The 11,723-nt window shown below is 50.0% G+C and overlaps 1 protein-coding gene across 1 annotated transcript in view; it reads left to right on the top strand.

Annotated features, from left to right (window-relative positions):
- Positions 1-11,723, top strand: part of PLA2G4E (phospholipase A2 group IVE) — a 67,031-nt gene that overhangs the window by 46,140 nt on the left and 9,168 nt on the right. The window contains exons 6-12 of the mRNA XM_004380656.2: positions 1,480-1,522; positions 2,614-2,677; positions 3,557-3,717; positions 3,812-3,901; positions 4,251-4,288; positions 8,105-8,240; positions 9,226-9,362. Of these exons, the coding sequence (XP_004380713.1) occupies positions 1,480-1,522; positions 2,614-2,677; positions 3,557-3,717; positions 3,812-3,901; positions 4,251-4,288; positions 8,105-8,240; positions 9,226-9,362 (669 nt within the window). The remainder of the gene's footprint in view (positions 1-1,479; positions 1,523-2,613; positions 2,678-3,556; positions 3,718-3,811; positions 3,902-4,250; positions 4,289-8,104; positions 8,241-9,225; positions 9,363-11,723) is intronic.

Raw genomic sequence — 11,723 nt, 5'->3', positions numbered from 1 at the left:
TAACCAATGTCATAAAACAATATGTGTACTAACTGTTTAATGAGAAACTATTTGTTCTGTAAACCTTCATCTAAAGTACAATATAAATAAATAATTAATTAATTAAAGCCTCCCTTGCCGCCCCCCAACCCCCGCCATGGGATTATAATGTGTGGCCAGGATGAGGACTACTGCTTAGGCTAGTTAAGCCTGCCTCAGTTCCCCTGCACTCCCGAGGTGGCCTCTAGGTAGTATTCCTGCCACCATGATGATGGTGATCTTGTTGAGGCCCAGCTGAGAAAAGAGGTCAGGACCAAGGGGTCTCCACCCTGACCATAAACCTTGATCTAAAGCAGAAGCTGTCCCCCTCTGCACTGGCTCTGGACCAAGTCAGGCCCAACCATGGGGCTATTTCCCATCATTTAAAGTTAGGGTCCTGGAGGTGTGGCCATGCTGGGAACTGGAGAATTGGATCACAGAGCCAGAGGATGGGAAGGAGAAGAGGACAAAGAAGGAAGAGAAAGGGCGGGGAGGGAGGGGAGAAGCCTCTCCCCAGGAGGGCAGTGTGCCTTGTAATCAGGCCACCAGCTTTGCCTCCGTCTTATCCCCCAGGGCTGAGCCCCCTGTACTCTGATGGCCTGGGGCTGGGAGTTTGAGAAGTACAAGATAGAACAAGAGGGCTGTCAAATCCCTTTGGGAGAACCCTGTGCCTAGAGGTTCTTGAAACCATCTGAGGTGCCTCATTTCCCATCAACAGCTGATTGACAAATTAAGATCAACTTTACTCCTATCACGGTGAAGCAAATCTGGGGCTCTCTCCTCTAGTTCCTGGTTTGACAGGACTTTCAGGAGAGAAAGTCCTTGGCTGAATTAGAAAGTGGCTTGCAAAATGAAATATGTCAAAATTGGTAATGAATCTCGGGACGCAGTCACCTTGGGCTTGATTTTGGTGAGGAAAGCTCTGGACCCCCAGAGGCTAATTGTAACTTTGGAGGCCTATTTTCTTGGCTTTGTAACACAAGAACAATTACCTCCAACACCCACCAGGCCCCTCTCTGCCTCTCTGGCTGGGTCAGAATGTTTGTAACATGCATGCATTAAATAAAGGGCAGAATGAGTCATTTTTGTCATCAGAACTGTTACAGTCTGCTCTGATTGGTGGGCTCCAGCCATTTCTTGCAACCTGCTTGGTTGGACCCAAAGAGAAGTTATCCAGAAGAAAGAGGAAGAGAGAGAGAGAGCGAGAAAGGAAGAGAGAATTAGAGAAATCTCTACCTCTTCTGCCTATAGATTTATTTTTTTCTGGACAGTCTATTTAACACGGATGCCAGTTTTTTCCTTGACAACCCACAAGTCTATAAGCCAGTATTTTTCATGAGGAGCAAGAAAGCTATAGACACCGCTATTGCACTATTGACCCTATTCATACTCTTCATCACCTTCGTGAGAAATCAGTCAAGAATGATATCACTGACCAGAAGCTCTCGTTTTGTTTGTCAGTCCCTCTGCACCTGAGACCCTCCTCACCAATGGCGTTCTAGTGGTAAGTGACCTTCCGGGTTCCTGTAGCTCCAGAGGCCAAGTCTGGCTGCTGTTCTCAGGGGAAACTGAACTGTGGGAGAGGACATTGGGTCCAGCTTTGACCCTGGTCCCCTCCTGAGTCAGACTCACTGAGGCCAGCCAGATGGGGTGCAGACAGGGATGGGGCAGAGCCTGGGCTCCTGCAGCTGAGGAGGAGGTAGCTGGGACATCCTCCTGGCCCAGCATCCCATGCCCCACAAAGACAGCTCCTCTTCCTGGGAACCTCCCCATTAAAAGCGCTCACTAGAGGCAGCCTCCTCCCATGCTCAGTCCTGTCCTTCACAACCTCAATTCCTCTACACACACGTGTCCAGTGTAAAACGATTTTTGCAGTTCAGCTGTTGGTACAGCTATTTCAATTAAACGCATCCAATGCCCCAGGGTCCAAGGAGACCCTTCTCCAAAACTCAGAGTCTTTGGGAGTTTGTGGCAATGGACTGTGACCTGCCTCTGCTTCTTGAGAAGTTATTTTGTTGGAAGTTCCCACTTGCAGAGCCCAGAGCTGAACATTTCTTCTTTTTGTTTCAGATCAAAACACTGTGGATCAGGTTTAAATCACTGACCTACCCCTGAAAACATGACCCCCAGCAAATGGGGGGAGTCCCTGCGTAGTGCGAAGGTTTAACACACTTGGCTGCTAACTGAAAAGCTGGAGGTTCAAGTTCACCCAGAGGCACTTTGGAAGAAAGGCCTGGTGATCCACTTCTGAAAAATCAGCCATTGAAAACCCTTTGGAGCACAGTTCTACTCTGACACACATGGGGTCACCATGAGTCAGAGTTGACTCAACAGCAAATAGTTAGCAAATGGTGAATGTACATCCTAAATTTCACAGGACAGCTTCATTTTCAAATATTCTATCTCTGAGTAAGACGGCATGCCTTAGTTGGGTTCAGAAAATGGGGTCAGCATCCCCAGAGTCCCCTGGAGTCAACCCAAATTCAGACCGTCACCGTATTTATCCTCTCTCGCTTCCTTACCTCTCTTTGGTCCGGAAGAAGGAGGGGCCGGCCTGTGCTCAGAGTCTCCGTGCCTCTCCTTCCTTTGTTACAGTCCCGGCAAGTCTCCTGTTTGGAGGTTCACGCAGAAGCCAGGCGTCCGAGGAAGAGAAGGAAAAGTGAGCTGTTTAGCCCTCTGCCTGCTGGGGAGGAGGGGAGAACTCCTTGCAAACCCTGCCAACTTGGTCAGCTGGCCCAGGGCTGCCAAAGCTTGAGATTCCTCACCCTCAGGCGCATAGCTCCCGGCTCCCCCGCTGGCCTCATAAAGGACATGTTCCTCCTGGGGAGCCTGACTAGTGCCCAGAGCAGCACTGCCTGCTTGCTCTGCCACCCAGGGCCCATGCCGTGCCCCCAGCCAGGCCCAGGGGATCATGGGGTCTAGTGCTGTGGCCAGCACCTGGGGTGGGCAGACACTGACAACCCTCGGGGGCCCTCTAGCTGTGTCCTTCCACCAGCCAGATTATAATGCATAGAAGTCATAGCATTTTCTAGCTGGAAGAGACCTAAGCGATCCACAGAAATGAGCCTCTTGGTCTCACTGCCTATCCAGCCCTCCCATGCAAGGCTTCCCACCTTGTCCCTGCAGGGGAGCAACACCCCTGCAGAGAGGGGGTGGGGGAGGGAGAGGCCTCTACTCTAAACTGGTGGTGTGGGCAGTCCTGCTTTCTCTGCAGTCGGGAGTAACTTTGGGGTGTCTCCTGGCAAAGCCCAGTCCAGAGGACCCCTCAGCGTCTTAGAGGGTTTTCTAGAGACCACATTTGTCAGCTCACAGACACAGCCCTTGTTAAAAAGCAGACTTCTGGGCCGGGCCCTGACCTTCAGAGTGAGGACCTCTAGGGGTGGGTCCTGGTCATCAGTATTTTCACCAGGGCCCGGGTGACTCTAAGCCCCTGTCCTGGGCACCTCCAGTTCGGCTTTTTGCTGGGTCAAGTTGTGGTGAGTGGGAGGCTACCTGGGCCCGGCCCCAGGCGTCTCAGCCCTCCTGTCCTCTCTTCCAGAGAAGGGCTTCTTGGTGACTGTGAGCGAGTCCTTTGAACACACCCAGCGCATCTTGCCCTGCCTGGAGCCCTGCAGCCCAAACCCTTCCCGCTTCCACTACCCCAAGTACTTCCAGCCCCAGCTGCAAGTGGAACTGCCCAAGAGCCACAGGAGCTATGAGGTACGCGGCGGGGCAGTGGGGGACGTGGGGGGCCGTGCAGGCAGGCCTGCCAGAGAGCCCCACACCCCCTCACAGAGCCCTCCCGTCCTTCCAGCTTTGCTGCTGCAGCAGGCGCAAGAAGAGCGGCCCCATCTGCCAGCCCCTGGACTGCCTTCCTGACAGCCAGGCGGTGACCCTGCCTGTGGTGAGGGCCCGGGTCTGGGAAGGGCCCCTGAGCAGTTTGGTCTGGAGCTCCTGGGGCAGGGAGATGGGGAGACCCTAAAGGGCATATGGGGGAGGAGGCTCATGGGGGTCTCTCTCAGGCAGGATAGAGGAGCCTTGTGTGGGGCGGGAGACTAATGAGCTTCAGATGGGGGGGTGGATAATGTACAGAAGAGGGGAGTGTGTGCATGTGTGTGTGTGTGTGTGTGTGTGTGTGTGTGCGCAGAGTGAAATCAGAGGGTGAGCAGTGTGGTGAGTCTCCATATCTTAGATTAGGATCACTTGGCTCTGAATCATCACCCCTGACAAGCCTTTCATCTCTTGGTCCCCAGGGTGAGAACTGTGAATTACACATGAAGTCTACAGACTGGTAAAGTATCCTGTAGCCTGCTGGCGCCTGAAGAGGTGCTAGGAAAGGAACCATAACTTGCCCATAACTCTCCTCCCTGTACATTCCTATCCAGCAGCCTGAAACCCACCTACTCATAGCTGGGCCCCTAGTTCCTCCCCGTCACTGATGATGAGGAAAGGTACAGAAGCCTTGGCAAACTTTAACCACCCCGTCTCAAACTTGCATCCCCCGGTAGGGCTTCAGCTCCTGGGCTGAGCCCACGGGTGGTTGTGTGGCAGAGTCTGGGGATAAGGGGAGAGAAGCAGTTGGGCAGCAGAGGCCTTGGACAGGGTGCCAGACCCATCCATCACCCCCATCCCTGCCGGGTCGAGTTCCCTCTGCATCCTGCCTTCCACCCCCTGCCTGGGTACCTCCTCTTGAACCACAAGCAGGGACTCCTGCTGGTGCTGCTTCTACTCCACTCCCCTTCCAGAGAAAGGCTAGGGATGAGGGTTTCTGGTTAAGAAGTGGCAGTAAGCAACATATATATACATATATATGTGTATATATATTTTTTTTTTTCTGTGTGTCCCTGAGCATAAAGACTAACCAAACTGGCCTAAAATTGAGCCTCCTCCTTATGCATCTTTGTTGCCCTCACTACCTGCCAGGCATGGCACCCTAGAAACTACAGGTATGGACTTTGGTGTCTGACTAGGTTTGAGGTCTGCCATTTATAATTTTTTTTAATAACTGCTTTAGGGAGATAGAATTCATATTCCATAAAATCCACCCTCGGAAGTGAACAATTCGGTGGTTTTTAGTATAGTTACAGAGTTGTACTACCATCACCACTACCAAATTTGAGAAAATATTCATCACCCCAAAAAGAAACCCCATACCCATTACAGTCATTCCTCATTTTCCTCTTACTCCCCCAACTCTAAACCAAACCAAACGCATTGCCATCGAGTCGATTCCGACTCATAGCAACCCTATAGGACAGAGTAGAACTGCCCCATAGGGTTTCCAAGGAGCGGCTAGTGGATTTGAACTGTCGACCTTTTGGTTAGCAGCCAAGCTCTTAACCATTGCCCCCCACCCCCCACCCCCCAGTCCCAGGCAACCGCTAATCTATTTTCTGTCTCTACGGATTTGCCTATTCTGGACATTCATATAAATGGAATTGTACAACAGATGATCTTTTGCGACTGGCTTAGGTCCCTGGGTGGAGCAAACAGTTTGCATTCGTCTGCTAACCTACAGGTTGGCAGTTTGAATCCTTCCATTGGCACTGCAGAAGAAAGGCCTGGCAATCTGCCTCCATAAATTACAGCCAAGAAAACCCTATGGATCAGTTCTGCTCTGTAACATATGAGGTCACCATGAGTCAGAATCGACTCGATGGCAACGAGTTTGGGTTTCTTTTTCCTTCATTCATCATAATGGTTTTAAAGTTCACCTACGGTGGAGCATATATCAGCACCTCATCCCTCTTTATGGATGAATAATATTCCATTGTGTGGCTAGACCACATTTTATTTATCTTTGCATTATTGATGTACATTTGAGTTGTTTCTACTTTTTGACTGTATAAATAATGCTGTTATGAACATTTGTACACAGTTTTTTGTGTAGACATATGTTTTAAATTCTCTTGGGTATTAAGAAGTGAAATTGCTGGGTCATATGGCACCTCCCTGGTGGTGTAGTGGTTAAGAGCTCGGCTGCCGACCAAAAGGTTGGCAGTTCAAATCCACCAGCCACTCCTTGGAAACCCTATGGGGCAGTTCTACTCTGTCCTACAGGGTCGCTATGAGTTGGAATCAACTTGACAGCATCTAACAACAACGTGGTGCCTCCATGTTTAACTTTTTGTGAGAAACTTCCAGACTGTGTTCAAAGGGGTTGCACTGTTTTACACTCCCACCAGCAGTGTGTGAGGGTTCCGATTTCTCCACATCCTCATCAACACTTACTGTCGATTTTTTGTTTTGGTTTGTTCTATAGCCATCCTAGTGGCTGTAAAGTGGCATCTCACTGTGGTTTTGATTTGCATTTCCCTGATGGCTAATGATGTTGAGCATCTTTTTATGTGCATATTGGCCAATGGTATATCTTCTTTGGAGAAATGTCTATCCAAATCCTTTGCCCATTTTTAAATTGGGTTATCTCTTTATTATTGAGTTATAAGCATTCTTTGGATATTCTGGATATAAGTTCATTATCAGATACATGTTTTGTAAATATTTTCTCCCATCCTGTGGGTTGTCTCTTCACTTTCTTGATGGTGTCCTTTGAAGCACAAAATTTTTAAATTTTAACGAAGTCCAATTTATCTATTTTTCTTTTGTCACGTATGCTTTTAGTGTTTTCTCTAAGAAGGCTTTGCCTAACCCAAGGTCATGTACTCCTTTATTTTTTCTAAGAGTTTTATAGTTTTAGCTCTTACATTTATGTCGATGATCAACTTTGAGTTAATTTTTATATACAGGGTGAGGTAGGGGACAAACTTCATTCTTTTGCATGCAGTTGCTCAATTGTCCCAGCATCATCTGTTGAAAAGATTATTCTTTCCCCCACTGAATTATCTTGGCACCCTTGGCAAAAATCAATTGACCATAACTTCCACTTACAATTTGCTTAGCTGTTGGTCCTTGGACAAGTTATGTAACCCGTCTAAGTCTCAGTTTTCCTTATCCGTAAATTGGGATCAGTCACAAGAATACTGCACACTGCTGAGCTGCTTTGAGGACCCAGAGAGAAAACACATCGAAAGTACTCAGTAATCTGTGGGCAAGTGGGACGCTCAGCAAATGTCGACTAATGTTATTACTATTGTATTATTATTCATTCCTTGTTGAGGCCAAAGAAAGAGTTATACGCCCCCAGCCTTGTCTGCAGTTCTGTGCTAGACATGGAGGAAATATGATGGGAGGAGCTCCCAGACCCACCTTCAAGGAGATATGCCCTTGTCAGTGAGCCAAGACTAGGTCAGAAACTGTTCAGGTCTGTTGACCCTGAGTCACTAGGGAGCTGGGCCTTGGAGGATTGAGGATGAGGGTGGGCAGAGGGAGGATGCTTCCAGTGAAGGCCACCCTGTGGGAGGCTCCGAGATGGGATTGCTCCTGGGGACTCTGAGAGCCTGAGAGGCCCTTCCAGAAGTAATGAGAGATGGGGTTACACAGGTCAGGCAGGGTCTTGGAGGCCAGCCAGGAGCCTGGACGTGTTCAGGGCAGGGATGTGACGGAAGGATGGCAAGTGTTGGTCATGGTGCAACAGCTCCTGCCCCACCTGCCTCGCAGATCCGTGGGGATGGCACAGGCAGATCAGGAATGTGAAGCATTTTTGTCAACTGCACAAACACATAGGAGGATCGTTATTCTGGGAGCAAGAACTTGAGCTCCACAGCAACAGGAACATTGTCTCTATAGCTCAGAAAAGCTGCATCCAGAGAATTTCCCAGGGTCTCTTGTTGCCCATGTCTGGCCTCCAGCTGTAGAAGACGCCCAGGGGAAGACTTTCTGGACTTTCCAGTTCTTACTAAGGAGGCAGAGGGTTCTATGAGCACCTAATATGAGTACCAGCAGTTCTTTTGGTTGAGTACCTGCTTACAGTGTGCTGGCTAAGCTTTGTGGACTTTACATTCGTTAGCTCATTCAGTGCTAAAGACAGTGCGGGGAGCTGGGCATGATTAGTCCCATTTTACAGATGAGAAAGCACAGACCCAAAGTCACAGAAGTGGTACCTGGCAGAATCACGCTTCAAGTCTAGATCCAACTGACTCTAAAGCCATGTCTTCCCATGGAGATGGTGTCCACAGGCGCCATCAGCCAGGGTCCCTTCTCCCTGCAGCCCCGAGGTGCCGGATGTGCGGCTGGGCTACAGCCTGTGCCCAGCAGAGCTGGAGTTCCTGGAGAAGCGGAAGGTGGTGGTGGCTGAGGCACTGAAGCAGGTGCTACAGCTGGAGGAGGACCTGCAGGCGGACGAGGTGGGTGGGCAGAGCTCTGCCAGCCTGGGCTCAGTGCCCACTCTGAGCCAAGCTTGCCCTTCCAACACCATGCCCTGCCAGCCATCCCAAATCCTTCCCTGCCACAGGGTGGCCTTGGCACTGCCTTTCAGGTTTGCCTTCACTGCTGAGGTTCTAGGTTCCTGGTGACTCAACTGTGTACTTGGGGTTCCTTTCCCACGAGGTGCTTTAACGCTGCACACACACAGACTATGCAAATAGCTTCTTTGCTTTTCTGTTTATAGCAAACATTTCAGAAAACACAAAGAAGAAAATAAGACTAAGAATCACTTTAACCCTACGGCTAAGAGAGAACCACTGTTAGCACTTGGGTGAATATTCTTCCCGATTGAGAGGTATTGACACAGTGGCTGCAACAATGGGCTCAAGCATAATGATTATGAGGATGGCGCATATACATATATATATATAGAGAGAGAGAGAGCCCTAGGGGCACAACAGGGAAGTGCTCAGCTACTAACCTGGATTAATCACAGCTAGATTAACTGTGCTGAGCACTCTTTCAGCCATTCTGTGATTTGCCAAACCCTGTGTAAGACTTTGTTAGGTCCCTGGTGGTGCAAACAGTTTGCACTCCACTACAAACCTAAAGGTTGGCGGTTCGAACTCACCCCGGGGCGCCGTGGAAGAAAGGCCTAGCAATCTGCTTCTGTAAATATTACAGCCAAGAAAACCCTATGGAGCAGCTCTACTCTGTAACATGAGGTCGCCATGAGTCAGAGTCTACTTGACGGCGATAGGTTTGATATTTTGGTTTGTAAGGCTTCAGAGTGACTTTGCTGACACCAGCCATTGGGTTTGGAGTGAAGGGCTGCTCCTGGGCCCACCAGGTGGCCCGTGCTCTGCCCGTCTCTCATGGCCCACTCTCTGCTCTCTGTTGCCACCGTTGCTTCTGACGGCTGTCTGTCTGCAGCACTCCCCAACAGTCTGCCTCTGTGTGCCCCAGGTACCGCTGATAGCCATCATGGCCACTGGGGGAGGGTCAAGATCCATGACCTCCATGTACGGCCACCTGCTGGGGCTACAGAAGCTGAACCTCCTGAACTGTGCTAGCTACATCACTGGCCTGTCAGGGGCCACCTGGTAAGGAGCCCAGAGCCACCTTCTGGTGGAGCCCAGAGTAAGCAGCAAACAGGCTAGCCTGTGTCTCTGGTGAAGCCCCTCTCCCCCAACACCACGGCCGCATTAAGGCACGTGAGGGCCCTAAACACTAATAATCTGTGGTGTCCCTCCTCTGCTTACTCACGCATTCAAACGGGATGTGTGAGTTATATATGTATATATATGTGTGTGTGTGTCTTAGCTATCCATGATGTAACTTCTTTTTCAATGCAACTAAGGTATTAGAAATTGAAAGTAGAAGTGGTGTACGTCATTTTAGCGGAATGAGACGAACTAGATTATAAAATTTTTAGTGGATGCGGGGTACTAAGATTTTTACTATAAACCATGTTTTCTACAAAAAGAATACTCCACATATTCTCCAACAAAGAAAATGAGTCGGTGAACTTGGTCGTTTCGACAATCAAGGTAAAATTCTGGTGATCGCCCCCACCTTTGTTTATTAGAAAGAAATAGTGTATTTTCAAGACGCCCACAGAAGAGGGGAGTGTGTGCACGTGTGTGTGGGTACGTGTGTGCGCAGAGTGAAATCAGAGGGTGAGCAGTGTGGTGAGCAGTGGGCTGGGACTGTAGGAGACAGATGTCAACGAAGGTGTTGAAGTGGTAGGGGCCTCATCGCTTAAACAGCTTTGAGTGTGGGCCTCCTCGTGGCCCTGCGTGAACTGTATTACCAGCAGGCACATTCTCACGCACTGGGGCTGCTATCAGTTTTATTTAGTGTCCTGTCAGTTCCCTTCCACTTGCAGTGCTCACTTTTCCTTGTGTCCTGTCTGCTTGGCATCAGTGGGTCTTTGCTCTGAACAGCTGGTGCTGCTGTTTTGTTGATGCCCTAAGCACGTGCTTATCTTGCTCGTTGGGTAAATCCATCCCTGCCCCATACACTGGTTAGAGTGAGTCAGCCTGGACAGCTGTGTGACCTTGGGCCTTCAGTTTAACTGCTCTGAGGCTGTTTCTGCACCTGTAAAGTGGGGTTAACAATAGCGCTTACCTCAGGGGGTTGTTGTGAGAGGCTCCACCCAATACTGGACAGGATACACCGTACATGGTGGCCATTACTCACGTTACTATTTCCCTGGGGCTGTGGCAGGAACCCAGGAGTGTGGTAGCCAACTATGGGTGGACCTCTGGTGGCACTGATCCCATCCTGCAGCCACCCGCACTGGAGGCTGTGCCAAGTCCCCCAGGCTGGGTGGGGGCTCACCCAGCAGCTGCTCTGGCTGCCCACACTCCAGACCCATCATCCCTCCCCTGCCCACTCCCTGTGCCCTGCCAAGCTTCCTAGGCCAGCCTGCAGGGGAGGGGACGGGGCCCTGCTGCCGGCACCGCCTCCTCAGTCCCCACTGCTGCCCCTGCTGGTGAGTCCAGGGTAAGGTCGGCTGACACACAGGAGCACAGCTCCCAGGGCCCTTAACACTGGTGTGGTAGGGACCCATGAAAGCGTTTTATTTTAAAATCAGAAGAAGAAAGGAACTTCTAGGTTGAAGAAAATGTTTTTTAATTGATTTATTTTTTATTTGATAAAAATGTTTTAATAAATAGGATTAATATATTTGTCTTTATACCAACACAGTAATAAAACTTTTTTTTTTTTTTTAAATTAATGGAGAACGGAGCTCACGAAGGCAAAGTGCCTAGGGCCCACAAAAGTCCTAATGCAGCCCTGGTCCAGGATGGCTGGCACCCCAGAACCACTCAAGACCTTGCGGCCAAGGCTGAGCATTATTCTGTCCATGGCTGACAGGCCTGTGAGCCCCCACGCTGTGCCCCTCATATGTCTCTCATCCTGGATAACTCTCACTTGAATAAGAGGATGGGAACTCTCCCTAGGTAACCCCAGCGCTCCTGATACCAGGCCCTCCTGTCAGGAGGCCAGAGGCTTCAGCCCAGGTGGGACAGAGGAATGGCTGACAGTTATTAAGCACTGACTCTGCACCAAGCACTGTGGTGACTGCTGTCTATAGATCATCACTCTGTGAGGAAAGTGTTGTTTATGCTTATTTTAGAGCTGAGGAAACAAAGGCACAGAGAAGCCAAGTAATTTGCCCAGAGTCACTCAGCCAATAAGTGGTAGAGCTGGGATTTGAACACAGGCCATTCGACTCTAGGGCCCCTGTTCATAACCTCCATGTTAAATGAACGCCTGTGGGTGGGTAGTAAGTTAGGGAGCAAGCTGCCTCCATCAGGGCCGAGGGGCACCCGCATCCTCCTGGCCTACTGCAGGGCCAGGCAGGAGAGGGGGAGTGACTGGGGGTTGGCCAGGCTGAGGCTCGGAGGGTAGAGGGAAAACCCTGGGAAGTATTCTTGTCGAAACAACCATTTTTA

The sequence above is a fragment of the Trichechus manatus genome, unplaced genomic scaffold (genome assembly GCF_000243295.1).
Source record: "Trichechus manatus latirostris isolate Lorelei unplaced genomic scaffold, TriManLat1.0 scaffold00076, whole genome shotgun sequence".
In the NCBI taxonomy this organism is placed as follows: domain Eukaryota; kingdom Metazoa; phylum Chordata; class Mammalia; order Sirenia; family Trichechidae; genus Trichechus; species Trichechus manatus.
Note: the sequence above shows the minus strand (reverse complement) of the source record. Positions and strands in the feature narration are given on the sequence as shown.